We start from the raw sequence: 18,916 nt of genomic DNA, 5'->3' as shown, positions 1-18,916 counted from the left end.
CTCTGCATAGCTAGTCACAGATATCCAACAAAAAGATATCACTTACAACTCTTTTTCTGACCCTTATTTCTACATATGAAAAGTGAAGGTTATTAGAGGTGAACAGAGATGCTATTAAAAGCTAGTTTCCCACCTGTTCAGTTAGAGGATTGATCCTGTATGATCTCACAAAGCCATTCCTCGCTTCTCTATCAATTATACTAAATGAATCACACCCTGTGCTGTAACAAGGGCACAATACACCTTCCTCTCATCTAGCTAATCTACTTTTCTCATCTTTTCAAACTGGAGATGATTTACCATACTTTTACTTCACAAGGGCATAAACCACCTCTCACTCTCTTATATCTCCCTTACCTAGAACATAATCAACCTCTCCAAGTAGGACAGAACAGGAGAAGATATTACTTATTTTTCCCTCATGTCTATAATTAGTACAATACACATTTCTTCTTTCCAGAATGATAACAAGAATTACATTGTCTATATGGCAATCACAGCAACCAAGAAACACATAAAAACCTTTTAAATAGGGCTTGGAAAGCTGTTTTTTTTTTTACTGGTTTACTTTATATACATGAAAAAAAATATATATTTACAACAATCATGCTTATGTACACAACATATTGTACAAAACTGGTCTGATATGTGAATCATGGTATAAATTAAAATAATAAATACAAACAGGATGAATGAACATGTCTTGTAATGTACATTGCTCTTTTCCCAAAGCTATAAAGGGAACAAGATGTGACCCTTGAATTTTGGCACTACTGAGGCATCGGGGACAAAAAAAGTGATGGTTGAGTCCCCCTTAAGAAACAGTAGCCATCAAGCCATGAAAACAGAAAAAAAACAACAGAATACAATTATTATTCTTTTCTTTTACAGTACAAATATTTTCTAAGAAACAAAATATCAAGTGTAAACAGTTACTTCTTCAAATCAGATATACATATACTGAAAAGTAAAGATTTAACATGATTCAGGTAGTAAGAGCGATACAGGCACTAGGTAACACAGGGCAGACGGTTTGAAATTCTGACCACACACATGATCCCTCTATGACCAATGAAATGAACAACCACTCTGCCCAAACAGACAGCACAAAGCATATCATGCAGCAAAAGGGGAACCTCATTCAGCAAGATGGTTTCCCATAGGCTGAAGGAATTCCTCTCTAAAGATCTTCTATATCAGGCTCTCAGCTATCATCAAGCTGCTCCTTCTATAGGTACAAAAGAAAAGATCATTCCCTATCAGCCAACATCAGTTAGTGCTACAAGCTTCATCAGCTAATGCGGCCATAAAATTGTGTGTATAAGTTTAGGCAATCCTGGCCAAACTGTGTGTTTCAAGAATTCTTAAGTGAACAGAAGCTGAGAACATCATTTTTCATTTACTGTTGACTCAGTACTTATTAATAACACCGAGGGGTCCTTTTACCAAGCTGCAGGAAAAAGGGCCCTGCGCTAGCGGCGGGGGTCGTTTTTCCCCACGGCGGGTAAAAAGCCCCCAGACAAACATGGCCATGCGGTAAAAGAACTCTTACTGTGTGGCCATGTGGCAGGGAGCCCTTATCGCCACCCACTGAAGTGGCAGTAAGGGCTCCCACAGTAACCAGGCAGCACATGGCAATGCCCGACTACCACCTGGTTACTGCCACACAAGCCATTTCCGGGGGTTTTCTTTTTCCCTTGCAAATGGTGCATCTTCGGGGCGGAACTACCACCGGCGGCTGCGTTGAGTTGGCAGTAGTCTCGATTTAGCGTTAGGTAAGCCCACGTTGGGCTTACAGACGCTTTGTAAAAGACCCCCCCCCCAGAGAGAATTATTATTCACCAAGAACTGGCTTACATATAAAGAGGGGGAAAAGGCACAGTCATAGCTTTATAGCAATGAGTCCCATATAAGGTTCTACAAATCTCTAATCAATATGTGCCAGCAAAAAATGTTGTTCATATGCAAGAAGTCCTCACTTCTTAAATAAGCCAGTGCAGATTCAGAAAAGTTGCCTCTGATATGCCCAGGCAAGGGCTTTGTCCAGAAGAGAAGAGGGTCATCAGGCTCTTAAACCAGACTAAAACATTTGATATAAATACTGAGCCACTTCATCAAGCGACCCTTAACAAAAAAAGTTTTTTTTAATCAATGCTAATTGGTGATAGCACTTACAAACTGTTTTTTCTTAAATATAAAGCATTTTTAAAAGAACAGAAATGGTTGCAGATATTCTCTTTTCAATGATTTACTTGTTTTCAAGAGCAGTTCTGTTTGTTTTTTTTAATCCTATGGGTTTGTTCACAAATATTATGATTGTTACAAACATGTGATATGTGGATCTGTTTTAATGGTGGCTCTTTGGCACCTGTTTTCTCTATGAAAAGCTGTCTTTCAAGGCTCTGCACTGCATGTGGAGGGGTTTTCTTTTGGTTAATTGAAGCTGCTGTTCTTTCTGAAACATCGCTCAGCTGTGATGAAAAACTTTTTCGAGTTTTTCTTGAAGTTGCTCAAAATTTGTAATATATATTTTAGTCTTAGTTTTGAAACCTGATGATCCAGTTATCTCCTTGACAAACCCCTCTCCCTGGCAAAACACGGCTAAGTCAGTTCTACAAACCAAAACCTAAAGATCACGGTAAATAATCTGCTGTAGTAGTTCTCCATTGTACAGTATTACTTACACATGGAAGAGTTGCCAAAAAGAAACCTTTCTATGACCTCATCACAAACCCTGATAAACCTGAATATTTCTTTTGCCACAAAGAGGTCCTTTTACATGGCTGTGGTAAAAAGGGGCCTACACTGATGTACACTGAGGCCCCCTTTTACTGCAGTGGGTAAAAGGCTGGTTTCTTTTTTAAAAAATGGCTGTGCGGCGTGAACCACTTGTTGCGCGGCCATTTTTTTTTTGGGAAGGGGAGCACTTAAGGGCTCCAGCACTAACCCGGTGGTAACTGGGCAGCACGCGGCACTGCCTGATTACCGCCAGGTAAACACCAGCGCTAAAAAAATATTTTTTTTTTTGTAGCGCTGGAAGCAGCACGCGCTGGGGGTGGGAACTACCATTGGGCTGCTGCAGTAGTTCCGGATTAGTGAGCAGTAAGCCCGCATTGGGCTTACCGTCGCTTCATAAAAGACCTCCAAAGCGCTTTGGATGAGAGTTTGAACTATTCAGCAGCAACATCGCATAACACGTTTGGAAAAAACGATGAAACATTTGGGTAGGGGGAGAAGAACAGAAACAGTCTTAGTCTGCTTCAGGAAACATTTGGAAGTTATTATTTCTGCAAAAGGTGTTGTTACAGAGTGCTGACTGAAACGGTGTTCAGACCTTTGCACCTGCCATATTGTTTCCAAATTTTGAATCTGTAAAAAAAATAAACAACAAAAAATAGTAATTGTACCATGCAGAGGTAGTTTCAGCTTTTGTTCATTTAGGAATTCATTGAAACATACAATTTGATAAATGGTGCCTAAACGTTTGCATACAATTGTACTTAACAGGGTGTGTTCCCTTCATAAAATTGGCTTTTCCATTTAAAAAAATTAACATAGAATCTCTAAAGTTTGTTGTGTCCCAGCTTTAGATGTTTGATGAAGCACAAGTTGATGCTATTTGTCCAGCTGCTCTTTTACCCTAAAAACACCTGTTTCAGCACCTTTAATGTGGAGTAGAGAAAGGTGCAATCCTCTGACAGAGTTATGATAGGCTACGATGAAAAAGAGATACTTCTCTCTTCTTTCTTGGCAAAGCTATAAAAATTACAAAATTTGAGAATGTTTTGGTAAGAAATGGAGCTCTTCTGTTGTTCTATTGCACTATCCCACTCCTCCGCTGCTAATCCTGCTCCACAGTGTTATGATGGCAGCCCAAGAAACGTGCTGAAAAGCATAGTTCAGTTTATAAAGATGCATCATCTTAACCAGAAATGTTTTTAAAAAATGTCCAAAAGGTTGATAATCCAATCCTTAATCTGTAACTTGGGAGCCACATGCGATTCTTCAGGGTGTTCTGCACAGCTCTTTTCAAACCACTGAATATACAAATCCATTCAGACACAGTTCATGTTTGAGAACCTGTAAATTTGAAATGAAGACCCAAGAATGTGTCTCTGAGGCTTGGGTTACTGCTAAGAGATCAACGAGTGCTAAAGGTTTACACTGGCAGGCATCAGGGGGGAGGGCTGAAACAAGCAGCATCTAGCTATAATGCCCAGTAAAGGAACTGGCATTCCAATTCATTTAAAAAAGCGAGAACGAGATATAATGTCCTGTATAGGAAACTGGCATTCCACTTCACTCATAAAGCGCCATAATTTAGGCGCCCGAGTGACTGAATTTATAATGTCCATAATAAATATTAACAGTGCTTTACTCCACTGACAGACAGAACATTGGCAACTATTGTCTGTAATCGTTCACACCATAGTCTGAAAAACAAAGAAAAGAATCCCCTCCCCTATCACTGGCCCTACTTAACCAATTCAATGGCTTTCACAGGGCTTCTTTTACAAATCTGCATCACCATTGATTAGGGCATGCTGAATGTGAAGAAACCCTTGGGAATAGAATGGGCTTCTTCATTCCACATGCCGCTAATTGGTAGTGCAGCTTTCTAAAAGGAGCCCTCAGTTTGTTTCAACTGTTTTGAAAAATCTTTGCATTTTTTTTACCACAAAGTTTTACAAGTCTAAAGTCCTTTGTTTCCGTTAAATAGTAAGCAAACTTTACTATATATAATGTTATCTGACTGAAGAACATCATCTATCATGGATATTATTTCTTAAATAATACCAATTACTAATAGGAGATCACAGGTAATAGACAATTTGACTTCAATTTTCATGTATCATTTCATACCCAAGCAGGCCCCTGAACAGCTTTTATGATCTTAATGATCATATCATTAACGGGTGCCGATTTCAACTGGGTAAAGGCATTGACAGATTAAAGTTTTTGAGGTCACCTCAACTGCAGACCACAAGGGGAAGTGTGGCATCTTGTTCAAAGGCACAGAATTCGTAGAGACAGGACTTAAATCTTGGTCATAAAGTTTCACAGTGGCATTTTCCTATCAATCTTTTGGCCCCACTCCAAGCGTTAGAGTGATTGTGAAACTCAGAAACCAAAGTTTAAAACCTATTGATACTAGAGCAAAGTTGACATATTGTGCACAAAGAATAAGTAAGAATATCTTTTTTCTCTACACCTATAACTCATGGTATTATGAAACTTTTTACTTGTAAAATCAATCATTGTATCATGTCCAGTAATTCAAACAAAGTCTGAAAGCATCAGTCACTGCTTGGAAATGACTGATTGACTTCTAAGGCTAGCTGCCAGTTTTCTGAGTTTGCTGAACCACTCAGGGAGTTGAAGACAACAGCACACAGGAAGGCTGTCAATAGAGAAGTTACTGAATGATTCTGTCTTTGTTTACATTTGTTATGGAACATTTCTATCTGTACAGTGTCAGTCTGAAAGGCACCTCAGGGAAAGGGGCTGAGGTATAGAAACAGATAAGTACCACAGTCTCCACCATCAGAGAAGAAAGGGTTAAATGGTGAACAAAAAATAAAAATCACTTTGGTAATTTTAGTTTCTTCTCTTTCTTGATTGAATATTCTTATCTTCTTCAACTGGCTGGTTTGTGTCACATACTTAGGAAATGATTGGCTGTTTAATTGTGCTGATATTATAGGCTGGGTGCAACTTTCTTTGACCAGAATTGTAAGGCATAATGCATTTGCAAATGAAAATCGGTGACTTGTTTATTTGCATAAAGGAGGTCCTCTGTGACTGGCAAGAATTTTTACAGTACCCATAGATTGTGGATGAGGTATCCCAGACAGGGCAAGTGCAGTTGCACAGGGTGCAAGTGAAGCCAGGGCACAAAAAATATGCCCTGTTCATTGGCTTCCCTTGTTGATGTCACAAAAGTGAGCAGGGTAGGAAAACAATGGGAGCACTTGGGGGCGCATTTGCCAGTTGCGATATTCCTGATCCCAGAGGACACAGGCCTACAAAATACCTGCAAGCTCTGAGCCGTTGGCATTATCACAAATCAAAGAGACAGAAAACAAACATTTTGTTAATGGCATAAAAGTTCTGATTGCCTTCACCGCCATACTACACATATACTGGAACAATGTTCTCTTTAAAGGTCTACGACTGGTTACTCATTGTAATATGGACAACTAGGATGACTTCTATAGGAAAAGAAGCCTATGTTGTGGTCTGCTGAAATCCCACAATCTCAAAGTGAGAAAGAAATAAAGCCCTTCCTAACTGAAGAATTCACTCTTAAAAGCTGCAAATCACAAAACCTTATGTGATAAACTGCAGTATCATCATAGTCCAACTCTCAAGTTGACCTGTTAGTGGTTCCAAATGTGTCTGCTGCATCTGGCAAAAAGTGCACCATGCATAGTTGCAGAGTCTAAGGGGATTTATAGATGCATGCGGTGAAAGCAGAAACTAAGCCTCGCTGGCAAGAGGATTGCGACTCAGCTCCTTGATCCCATGTAAAATCCTCTTCATGTGGCCCACCTTCGCCACACCTAGGTCCTACAAAAAAAGAAAGGTATTTATTCACAAGTCACAAAGAATTGAGTCTGCAAAAAATTCAGTTGTCTAAAATAAACCGAAGAAATCCACAGATTCTGCAACAACAAAATTTACAGGACTCATCACAGATACAAAAAGGTCAATAGGCTGCAAAGTTTCACCTAGTAGGAGTTTGTCTCACTTATGGCCGAGCACTTTCACTCATGCCTATTATCACAGGCCTGAAGATCTTTTACAAAGCCCTCCTTTGGTCTGATGCCATTTTTGGATTAAATTTCACAGAATTGTACTCATCTGAATTCTTAAATATTGAATGCTGTTCTGCCATGGCCAGGATGCACTCAGGCCTGTGATGCCATTATCTGTGAAGTTACACATTACTAAGAATAGGCATTATTCAACCACACACATACTACTACCATACAGCAAAAGCAAGGCTTATTAATAATGTGACAAGGTCAGACAAGCAGAAATACATGCCTGTTGAACGCATGAATAAGAGCCATATAAAAGAATCACAAAACCCAGCCATGTTTAGCCACGGAAATGCAGAAAAAAATTGAACATAATGTAACTAATGTGACCAGTCAGATATGAAAGAGCCACAGATTACTATACATCAGGGGATCTCAATCCAGTCCTTGGGACACATCTATCCAGTCAGGTTTCCAAGATTTCCACAACAAATATGAAAGAGATCAATTTGCATGCACTGCCTCTATTGTATGCAAATCTATTTCATGAATATTCATTGTGAATATCCTGAAAACCAGACTGGCTGGGTGTGTCCCAAGGACTGGGTTGAGAACCACTACTATACACAAAGCATCAAAGATGACCAGTAGCACATAAATGTGGTCAGGCACAACTGTGGCAAAAGCTAACCATGATCAGCGACCAGTAGTGTTATCTGATGCCACAAACTACACAGTCAAATATACACAGCTACTATGAAACATTCAATCAGTTGCAACAGTTACCATAAAATACACAGGCACATGTACAACAAATCAATTTGAAGACAGTCACTCAAAAAGGCCAGGCAGCCTCTAATGTAACTTAGCCACCAAACATCCACAAGTACAATCAACTGCCAAAAATGCAAAGAATTACAAATGTGATTGGCTAGATAAAAATTGCATGTCCAGCCATAAAGCAGTCAATATTTTTTCTTAGTTGCAAAGCAGGATACAGTTACAAGCTGCAGAAAGAAAGTATGGTGATTACAAAGGTTTGTCCAAGAGAATTTTGCAAAGACTCATTTCTCAGTTTCTCTCAAGACACTTTGTGCTTTTTGTCCGGCATGAATGATACCTCTATTTCAACAATTTATTTTTTCTCCTTTTTCATAAAACTATATAAAATACCTCTGGAATGCAACTTACAAGGTTAGTAGCTGAGGAAGAAGCCACAGCCCTGTTGCTATGTTACACTGGCCAAAAATGGACCATTAGAAGATATCTTTCACTGACATTCCTACTCTCCTGTCCTTACATCTCAACCTCTAAGTTCTCAAAACTTAGCAAACTTAAGCAGCTCTCTTTTCCTGGCAACCTAACTGATTCATATTTTCCAAATGTTATAGCCTTCTGCAATCTCTCCTTGCAGCCTACAATTTTATTACTTTCTCTTATTTCTTGTTCCCAGGCTAGTCTCTCATCTTCTCTTCTGCTAATACACTTGAAAATCAAATTGCAATACTTTATAAGACTTGCATTTTAATTCACCTCAATTAGGGAGCTTTAGGGTCACTTAACTAATGATAGAATCTAACATTACAGTTCAACTGTACTTTGACTGGGACACTGTATCTTTACTTGCCGTCTCCAGGCCTAGTTACAGGATGGATTGTGTATCTCTAGCTCCAGACAGATGAGTTACTTGCTTGTGCTTTTCTCAGGACATCAACACAATGAGTTACATATCCTGTCCCATGGCACTTCTCTCAAGCTCCAGAACTTTTCTTTACTTTTGGTGCCATTAGGTTGTTACAGTTAGTGGAAATCTACTGCTTTGGGTTTTTTATTTCTTTTTTAAAGAAAGGTAATGGACAGCATCTAAGAGAAAGGGTGAATTGTATGAATGCACTGAAATACTCTTTCATTGGAGAACAGTTATTGTAAGTAAAACAATTGTCTTCTCATGTTTCTAACATGGAAGAGAAATGTCTGAAGGGGTGTATTAATATGATACAAGCAAAAAAATGTAACAGAGAATTTGGGGATTTACATTTTTGTCAACAAGAGAAAAACACATCAATGAAAATGGGCAATAGGAGAATCTAGAGAACAACCTCCGAAGTGCTGTAAAGGCAAACATAAATTCTAGGCGTAGGCCAATCTCTAGACAACAGTATTTGATGCCAAGTGCAGATATACAACTTCTAATTTATGCTCTGGTAAGTTTCATTATGAAAGCAGGTGCTGTTAAAATAAGCATCCTGGTAATCATTCTCACCTAGGTCTCCAGAGAAAAAAAAAAAAAAAAGGAGAAGCTTACCAGCTTACTCATCATCCTAACATCTGCTCTGGTGGCAGGGTGACTTAAATTGCATGTGCAAATCCGGTCGTATTCTGGATTTGTATGCACAACTTAATTCATTAACAAGCCAGAGCGATAATTGCCAATTAACAAGCAAATACTGACTAATTGGCATTAGAATTTAACATGCACAACTGTGTAAATGTATTCTGTAACATGATGTGTATAAATCCTAAGTCGCATAGCTGAAAAGGGGGCATGGCCATGGGCGTGGAATGGGCAGGTCGTGGAGGATTCTAAAATCTATACGAGCTGTTATAGAGTACAACCGGTCTGCGCCTAATTTAGTGTCAGCATTTACACCAAGTTTTTACTTGGCATAACTGCCCATGAGTAAATTTAGTCATGTGGATGGGCGCTTGGCATATTCTATAAATTGCATGGAAATTTAAGTGTACTTTATAGAATTCGCCTAGGCATATTTTTGTTTCGGCGCCAATGTTTTTAGGCATGATATATAGAATCTAGTCCAAAATGGAGAACTTAGAAACTGTATGCAGAACCTCTGTAACATTTAGAGTGACCTGTTGCTGATGTACTAAAGGTTTTCCTATTGTGTCTATGAGAAAATGCTTCATACACTGACCACCAACAAAAATACTACTGTCTAGGTCATTAAGAACTAAGTGGGTCAAAAGAAGCTTTCACCAGCTTGACTGGGTAGCAGACGATAAGCTTAAGTAAATCAAGACATAAATGAGACCTCATATAAACAAGACCATCACCAGTGGACCAAATCTGCTTTTCTTTCCACAGTTTTGTGCAAACCATCAAGTAAGGGGATAAATGGATTTTCAACTAAAAATAACACTAGAAGAAATAAAAAGAGAAGAAAGGAGTCTTCTGTTAAAGGTAGTGTGGAGATAATGTAGGCTAGAAGAAAACTCTTCTAAATGTGGTGAAAAGAAACTGAGGCATTGGTTTCTTATAGCTGGAAAACCACCTAATGGCAGTATATCCTAAAGAACTGGAAACTCAGGCTACGATTCACCAATGTCAGTTTTGTTTTAACAAAGGCAGTTTCCCTCTTCTTCTTCTGGGCTTCCAGCTCAACTAAAACTGGCCTCTGGTATGCTATAGCTCTATAAACATTCATTTGTAACTGTCTGAGGACTTTTATTGCCTCTGTGTTAAATCTACTTCCAACTCAGCCCAGTCACTGAAACAGCAATTTTTGGTCAGTCATGGCTATGGCTCCTTTTGGAACCTTGCAATCATGGGCTTAAATCCAGCCACTTTTTGTGATTGTTGCACAATGACTTGGATTCTTTCTCCTTCAAAGGTTGTGAAAGCTGCCTCTGCAGTTCCCCAGCAATGGAAGACCTGGTGCATAAATCATACCATGTCCTCTGTGGAGCTGTGTGCCTCACCTAACTGGACCATACCAATGTACATCTCTAAGGAACACTTAGAATCATTCTTAAAGAACCAGAGATCATCTAAGGATATTATTATATATGAACTGAACATTGAAAGCTTTTAACTGTATACTATGGCCCACTGGGATCCTAAAATGATCATGAATGGGAATTTTGGTTTGCCTCTGTAAGTTCCTGGTTTGTTAATTCTCTTCACCAGTTTCAAACATTTGGGTATATGTTATCCCTCTGTAGTGGCAGAACATGAAATGCCTGCTCTTATGAGATTTCCAGTAGTAGCACCCTGTGCTATGCTGTTCTTGATTTCATGATACCTTCAGACAAAAATCTTCCACAGCATTACAATGGAGAAGCAGTTGAAACTCCCTCTTGAAGGATTAGCATTCTAGTTCACTGCTAAATATCCCTTCCTTTTTAGACCGTAAACCACACTGATGTGGTTAACAGCAATATAATACCTAACAAGCAATAAATAGGGGAGGAGTTAATTTAGGCTACTGTTAAGATGAGTTAACCTTAGTTATTAACAACTAGGTATCAATGCATAAAATGGGACCTGTACTAAAACAGCAAGAGTTAGTGGTAAAATAACATCTTAACAGTAGCCTATGCTGCCCCTCTCCCCTCCAAATGACTTTAGATTTTATATTTGTTTAATTCTTCCAGACATCTACGTATCTTGAAATAATTGCGATAAATAGCAGAAAATGTTGAGACTGGTACCACTTCTACTGTAAAAAAAAGAATAACTTCTCTGCCTCAAGATGTTTGACCTGATGAAGGCTGATCTTGGACGATCTCTTTTGACGGTATCATATAACAGAAGTTCTAAGACTGGATGCACAAGAAGTCCGTGTTTCCCTGCTCTTTGGATCAAAAATATGTAAATGAGACCCCTTCCCATGTCTGATATTGGGTTTCAAACAGAAAAAGGACCTGCTTAAAAGAACCAGAGTTTGCCTCAAGACTTTTTCTAGTGAAAATATTACAAATCCAGTTCTGGAGCAGAAAGAGCTGATATAAGAACCAGTTGTTTCTCAGGTCCTGCTTCCTCAGTAAATATAGAGAGAATAATCCAGATATCAAAAGACAGCATGAGAAGTGATTCACATTTCAGTTTTTATTTTTTTTTAAACTGCATTTGTTTAGTTTATTAAAGAAGTTATCAATATCTCTGGATAAATCAAACTATTTATTGGAGTTCTTGGAAACACTGGCATTAGTCCTAGGCAATCCAGTTTTTGGAATGGCCACAGGACAGATGGTGTTGGTCCATTGCTAAACGATATTAGGTTTAAGTTTGGATAGGGAATGCAAATCTATTTGTTTTATTGGGTCTAACTGTGGCATTTAACACAGTTGTTCTTTATATATTAATGAAAAGGGTAAACAAAATGGTATATTTTACATAGTCTTTTCTTGTTATTTAAAGGCTAGCAAAATTAGGATTAATTGTGATGGTGTATTCTTGGTTATTTTTATTTATTTATTTATTGCATTTGTATCCCACATTTTCCCACCTATTTGCGGGTTCAGTGTGGCTTACAATAACATTGTGAATGGTGAAAATACAGTTTGTTACAACTCGGTTATGGATTACATTGTGAGTGGTTATGCGAAAACAAGTTAAAGTGTCGTTAAGGGAATAGAACAATGGAGAAGAACAATGGAACAATGGAAAAGAAACAACGGGAACTAATAGGGCAACTGAACAGTAGTAGAAGAACAATTCGGTATAACTTTTTCTATGAGTAGAGGTATAAATGTGATAAAAAATTACGGGGGATGGGAATTCAGAAGAGAATGTATTATTGCATTACTAATAGTGTGTGCGGACTTAATGTGTTTTGATTCTTTCAGTAAATTTATCAAAGAGATGGGTTTTCAATGATTTGCGGAAGTTGGTTAGTTCATAGATCGTTTTCAGGTTGCGTGGTAGTGTATTCCAGAATTGCGTGCTCATATAAGAAAAGGTTGATGCCGTGTAACGTTTTGTACTTTTATGCCTTTGCAATTGGGAAGTGAAGGTTGAGGAAAGTTCGGGATGATCTTTTAACGTTTTCTAGGTGGTAAGTCTATTAAGTCAGACATGTAAGATGGGGCTTCACCGTGAATGATTTTGGGACTAATGTGCATACTTTAAAAGTAATGCAATTCCTCGAGTGGGAGCAGTGTAGCTTCTTTCGTAAGGGTTTGGCACTTTCGTTATTTTGGTTTTCCGAAGATGAGTCTGGCTGCTGTGTTCTGGGCTTGTTTGAAGTTTCCTCAGTATTTGCTCTTTGCAACCTGCGTATAGTGAGTTGCAGTAATCCAGATGGCTGAGTACGAGGGATTGCACTTGGCTGCGAAAGACGGATCTCGGGAAGAATGGTCTTATTCTTTTCAGTTTCCATATGCAGTAGAACATTTTCTTGGTTGTGTTGTTGCATGAGTTTCAAGTGTTAAGTGGCGGTCAATAGTTACTCCAAGGATTTTTAGAGTTTCTGAGACTGGAAGGTTTAGTTTAGGTGTGTTTATAGCAGTGTGAATTCCTCGTGTGTACTGGGAGGTGAGTATCAGGCATTGAGTTTTTTCTGCGTTTAGTTTCAATCGAAATGCATCTGCCCAGGAGTTCATGATGTGTAGACTTTGGTTGATTTCAATGAGGATCTCTTTAATGTCTTGTTTGAAAGGGATGTATATTGTTACATCGTCGGCGTATATATACGGGTTGAGGTTATGGTTTTGATAGAAGTTTGCCAAGGGGATCATCAATAGGTGTGAAAATAGTGGTGAGAGGGGTTGAGTTTGATGTGACCTGGTATGAGCGCAGGGTTAGGAACCCCTTGAACCAGTTTAGGACATTTTCCTCCGATGCCAAAATATTCAAGTATGTGTAGTAGGATTCCATGGTACACCATATCAAGGCACTTGACATGTCAAATTGTAGGAGGAGTATGTTGTTGCCAGGTTGCAATCATTTGTTTAAATTTTGTCATTAGGGTAATAATACTGTTTTCTGTGCTGTGATTCGACTGGAATCCTGATTGGGCATCATGCAGTATTGAGAATTTGTTTAGATAGTTTGTGAGTTGTTTTGTTACTGTCCCTTCAGTTATTTTGGTTATTAGTGGTATAGATGCCACTGGTCTGTAATTGGTTATTTCACTTGCGCTTTTCTTTGTATCTTTAGGTATTGGGGTGAGTAGAATTTTTCCTTTTTCCTTTGGGAAAAGTCCGTTTTGTAACATGAAGTTTATGTGGTTCGTTAGGTCTATTATGAATTGTTGAGGAGCTGATCTCATGAGGTTGTTTGGGCATATATCTAGTTTGCAATTGGATTTGGCAATCTTTTGAGTGTTTCAGAGATGAGGTTTCTGATAATAATTCGAAGTCGGTCCAGGTTCTGTCTGCTGGGTATATTCCGTCTTCTGGGTCTAGACAGTCTAGAAGTGTGGCGTATTCAATAGGGCTGGCGGGTATTTTTAAGTCGTAGTTGTATAATTTCTCCTTGAAGTAATCGCAAGGTCGTCGACCACCTGGTATGTCTTTGCTGTTGGTTGTAACTGGTGTGGTGTCTAACCATTTATTCACGAGGTAGAAGAGTTTGTGTGTGTCTTTGTAGTTTGGTCCTACATTGTTTGTAATGTAGTCTTTTGGTCTGTTTTATGGTATATTTGTATTCCTCCGAAGTAGTTTTCCAGGCGTTTAGTGTTTGATCATCTTTCTTTGTTGTTCCATGCGCGTTCTCGTTTCCTGACTTGTGTTTTAAGTTTTTTCAGTTCTTCGGTGAACCATGGATTTGATTTCTTCCTGTGTGCTGTTCTGGTTTGGATTGGGGCGATTTTGTCTAATGTTATTGTGCATATATCGTCCCATTCTTTGAGGAATTGGATGGTGTCAGCATTTGTTGACCATTCGTTCTGGTAGATCTGTTGCCAGAATGTTGTGGGGTCTATTTTTCTTCTCGTGGTGTATGTTGTTCGCTCAAGGTTGTTGAGTGCGTTTATGTGTGTTTTTCTTCAGTAGAGGGAGACGTATGCTTTATGGTGGTCTGACCATAGGTAGGTGTCATCTTGTGTCAGTAAGTAGGAATAGTGAGTCTGGGTCGAATTTGTGTGTAATGATGGCAAGTGTGTGTCCTTTTGTGTGTGTTGGTTGAGTGTTAGGTGTGTGTAGATCCCATAGTTTTAAGAATTCTTTGCATTTCTCGTGTGCTTGTTGAGGTGTCGTCTTCAAGGTGTAGGTTGATGTCTCCTATTATAAGGATGTTGAGGCAGAGAACATGTGTTCGAGATGAAGTCCATGAGTTGCGTTTGGAAGTCTTGCCATTTTCCTGGTGGTCTGTAGAAATAGGATTGTGTCCTAGTAGGTTTGGATGATTGATTCTTGTCGAGGCAATTTCAAGTTGGGTTTGTAAATTATGGCTATTCCTCCCCTCTTTTCCATTCTTGTCCAGTGGGTGATTTTGTATTCTGGTGGGCATGTCTCTAGGATGGAGGGGTCTGTTGGGCTGTGGAACCAGGTTTCTGTGATGAATAGAAGGTCTAAATTATCTGTGGCAATCCAGTCTAGTATATCTACTGAGTTGCTTACTGCTGATCTTGCATTGATGTATCCTAGTTGGATTGAGCGGTATGGTTCTGTGGAGGGGTTCGATGTGTTTATTTTTATTAGTTGTCTGTTTCTTCGGTGGTTGAATTTGTTGTTGTTTTTCTCTTTTTGTTGATGATGTTCGTATGCGGAGATTTTTCCTATTGGTTGGTTTTCGTGTCTTTGGTCTGGTGTGTTGTTACTAGGTTGTTTATAGATTTGGTGTATTGTGGTTGGATTGTTATGAATGTTATTTAGGGTGGGCATTATGTGTGTGTGAGTGCTGTATGGTTTGTGAGTTATGGGGTTGTTTTTGTCTGGGTCGTGGGTTGTGTTTGCGTGTAAGAGTAGGGTGAGACAGTAAATGGTGAACAGTGTTTTACTGGTATTCATATCAGTGTTTAAGGCGCTGTAACAATCAATCAGCTAGTTTACATTCAAAGCGAAGCAAATGCCTGCATTTGCATTTAAGCTTGGCAACATTTCATGCTAATTTCATGCTGTTACAATCAATCAGCTGATTTAGATTCAATGCTAAGCAAAGCCTGCATTTGCATTTAAGCTTGGCAGCATTTATCATCCATTATGCCAGTATAAAGATAATCTAGAAGGGCTGGGAATCAGATGTTGTCCCAATGACCTGTAGCTTACCACATGGATCAGTATAGTCACTTCTACTTCTTAATCTTATTTAAGCCCAGTGTTTCAGATACTAGAGCACTCTGGAATGTCCTGTCATTATCTGCAGATGATATCAGTGGTCAATAATTATCTGAAAGAAGTGTTGCAATGGTTAAGAAAGCAGAACTGAAGTTTAATCCTGGAAGACTGCATTATCTGTGAATAAATAGAAAATCAGAATACCCTTATCATGTTGCCATCTACTGAGGACTTCACTTTAAGTGGGAGAGAGGTTGTGCAAAATTTAGGTGTTTTGTTGATAGGGATTATCCTTCAATGATCAGATTTCTTCAGCTGTAAGGGATCCACTTGAAAGGCTACAGTTATTTAGGTGTATTCATCTCTTGTTGGACCAGATGGATTTGTCAGCATTAACACATGCTTTTATTATAACAAGGCTGTTGTAGTAGTGTTATTGTAGTATCCGAAGTACCCAGATGAGGATTTCAGCTTGTTTTTTTTTTGTTACATTTGTACCCCGCGCTTCCCACTTATGACAGGCTCAATGCTGCTTACATGGGGCAATGGAGGGTTAAGTGACCTTGCCCAGAGTCACAAGGAGCTGCCTGTGCCTGAAGTAGGAATCAACTCAGTTCCTCAGTTCCCCAGGACCAAAGTCCACCACTCCACTAGGCCACTCCTCCACTCATAATATAGCTGCATATTTATTAATGAATAAGAAGACCACAGATCACATTTCTCCAGTCTGCCTAGAGAATTGGGTTCAGTTTAAGATCTTTTGTTTCATATTCATGATCTGTATTTGGATGGTCCTTTGTTCCTTTGTGAATTACTTCAGGCATTCACAGTAGTCCCAGCTTTCAGTTCCATGCAATGTGTGGTTACAGTCTGCTTGTTCACAGGCATTACAAGACTTGGTCCTAAGCTGTGGAATTGCAATTTGAGAGGAATTATTTAACTTTTAAGAAGTTAAAAACATGGTTTTATACTAAGGTGTTTGTTAGTTGAGTGAAGTTAGGTTTGTGAGCAGGATTCATGATCATCACAACAATGTAGTGAGGATTCAAAAAACAAGACTATTCATATCACATAGTGTTTCTTCTTTAAAATATTGTGAAACATGAGATTTCATTGGTCTGCCACCTGTGGATAAGAGAGTATCTAAGGGTTTCAGATTGGTGATGAGAATATTACAGATTACTCTGTAGCCTATGGTTTTTGAACATCATAATTTCAATTTGGATCCCCCAATGCCAATTTCTCACTATACCCGATGTCCAGTTCAAATCAGATACATAAATGTGATATAAATGAAATGCAGGGATATACCTGGAAACAATACACGTGTGGGTTTTACTGATTATAATCTCAGAAAGTAACAAAAAAATCCATTTATATTTTAAATGTTGAGTACACTAATGCGTGGAGAATAAAATGCCACTAAAAGTGTAATGCCTTTGACTTCCTACTAGGCAAGACGTATGCATATGGATCCTCAACTCTTGTACCTAGTTAACCATTCACTATTGCCTGAACTTGTGCTACCCTAGACTTCTCTCTGGATCTGCTGAACACTTGACTCTTCTTCTGCTACCAGAGTGCTCACAAAGTGACTGGAAGAGAATGAGAGCAATGAGTATATATTGAAGCCAATCCTCTGGAAGATAGGCTTCCTCAAACATCTGGATGGAGATGCAAAGAGCGGCCATGTAGAAGAAGCGTGTTACTTCTGATGTGGTCAACAGGAAAGTACCTTGAGGTCCCTCCGCTCGAGGTGAAGGAGCTCAGAGCCCTGGATGTCGTGCCGAATGAAGATATCCTTATACTCACAGAGACTGAGGTGTTCAAGCAGGCTGCCACCTCCTCCGTCCCCCAGAGGTGAACTGTCAGAGATGGAAAAGCAGGAGTGCATTCAGTACCCAAAACCATAGCAGAAAGTGAAAAGAAGGCCAACTGCTCCAAAGTCCCATGGCAGAAAGAAAGGAAAATCATAATGCCCACAATCCCACAGTGGAGATAGGAAGGTCACCATTACACATAGCAAGTCACTTACCTGTAACAGATGTTCTCAGAGGACAGCAGTGGGTGAAGCCGGATGGCACAGCCTGGGTTGGAGCACTGAAGCTGAAGAGCCTTCTAGAATACTCAGCTGAATATGTATGTTTACCCATATCACTGTTTTTTCACAGAGCCACCTCAGTTCAGTTTATAGATATAATGAGCAGAAACCATGGGAGGTGGAAGGCTTTTGTGAGGGCTAATGTCTTGTTGTCTTCAAAGAAAATCTGTTACATGTAAGCAACTTGCTTTCTCTGAGGGCAAACAGGATATATGAGTCCACACAAACGAAAACTCTAGCTACAAGTCACCTTCAAACCCAAAGGAAAAATATCAACACACCTATTTGCATACATGTATACACTTGCACATTTTATAATAGTCATTTAACAGTCATACTGCTGTAATTGTCTATTGCTTATGTTGACTTATTCTTACTGTACACCACCTTGAATGAATTCCTTCAAAACGGTGGTAAATAAATCCTAATAAATAAAAAATATGTAAACCATGCTTTTACATGGAAAATGATTTCCCTTTAATTCTTGACATGCCTTCCAAAGTTAGACCTGCCTGAACATCACCGAAGGAGATATATTATGAGGCATATTTTCAAAGCACTTTGGGAGGCTAAGTTCCATATGTTTCTATGGAACTTTGGGAGGCTAAGTGCTTTGAAAATAAGCCTCATGGTGTGCTATCTAATTTGACAATGGCAATACCAGGTTTATTGGGCTCAAAAGAAGGGGTTTAATCTATTCCAAGCAGAAGGCTAAGACACTTTTGCCATCTAAATTTGCAAAGCATGTTCGCCTTTGTGGACATATAATCTGAGAAAATAATGCTGGAAAGACAACTGACTAGGTAAGATGGAAATCAAACACTACCTTAGGAAAGGCTGGGCTTGGAGCTCACTGGACTCTGTATGCTGATTAACTGCCACCAAAAATAAACTTTACAGGTCAGGTACTTTAGCTTGCTGGAGTCAAGTGGCGCACAACAGAGCTTTTACCAGTTGGGATAGCACAACACTGATGTCCTAAAACATAGCAAATGGGTTGGTGGGAAGCTTCATCAGAAACAAGCCTGTGTAGACCAATTAACTAAAAGTTACAGAGAGATGGGTTTATCTTCTACATTATGGTGCTAAATGT

At 39.1% G+C, this 18,916-nt stretch overlaps 1 protein-coding gene across 1 annotated transcript in view; it reads right to left on the bottom strand.

Moving 5' to 3' along the window:
• Positions 1-3,058: 3,058 nt before the first annotated feature.
• The window catches only part of DGKD (diacylglycerol kinase delta), a 327,912-nt gene continuing 312,054 nt past the window's right edge, over positions 3,059-18,916 (bottom strand). The window contains 3 exon segments of the mRNA XM_030217200.1: positions 3,059-6,570; positions 17,458-17,555; positions 17,558-17,587. Of these exon segments, the coding sequence (XP_030073060.1) occupies positions 6,481-6,570; positions 17,458-17,555; positions 17,558-17,587 (218 nt within the window). The 3' untranslated portion in view covers positions 3,059-6,480.

The sequence above is a fragment of the Microcaecilia unicolor genome, chromosome 10 (genome assembly GCF_901765095.1).
Source record: "Microcaecilia unicolor chromosome 10, aMicUni1.1, whole genome shotgun sequence".
In the NCBI taxonomy this organism is placed as follows: domain Eukaryota; kingdom Metazoa; phylum Chordata; class Amphibia; order Gymnophiona; family Siphonopidae; genus Microcaecilia; species Microcaecilia unicolor.
The sequence above is the reverse complement of the archived record's forward strand: the minus strand, read 5'-3'. Positions and strand labels throughout refer to the sequence as shown.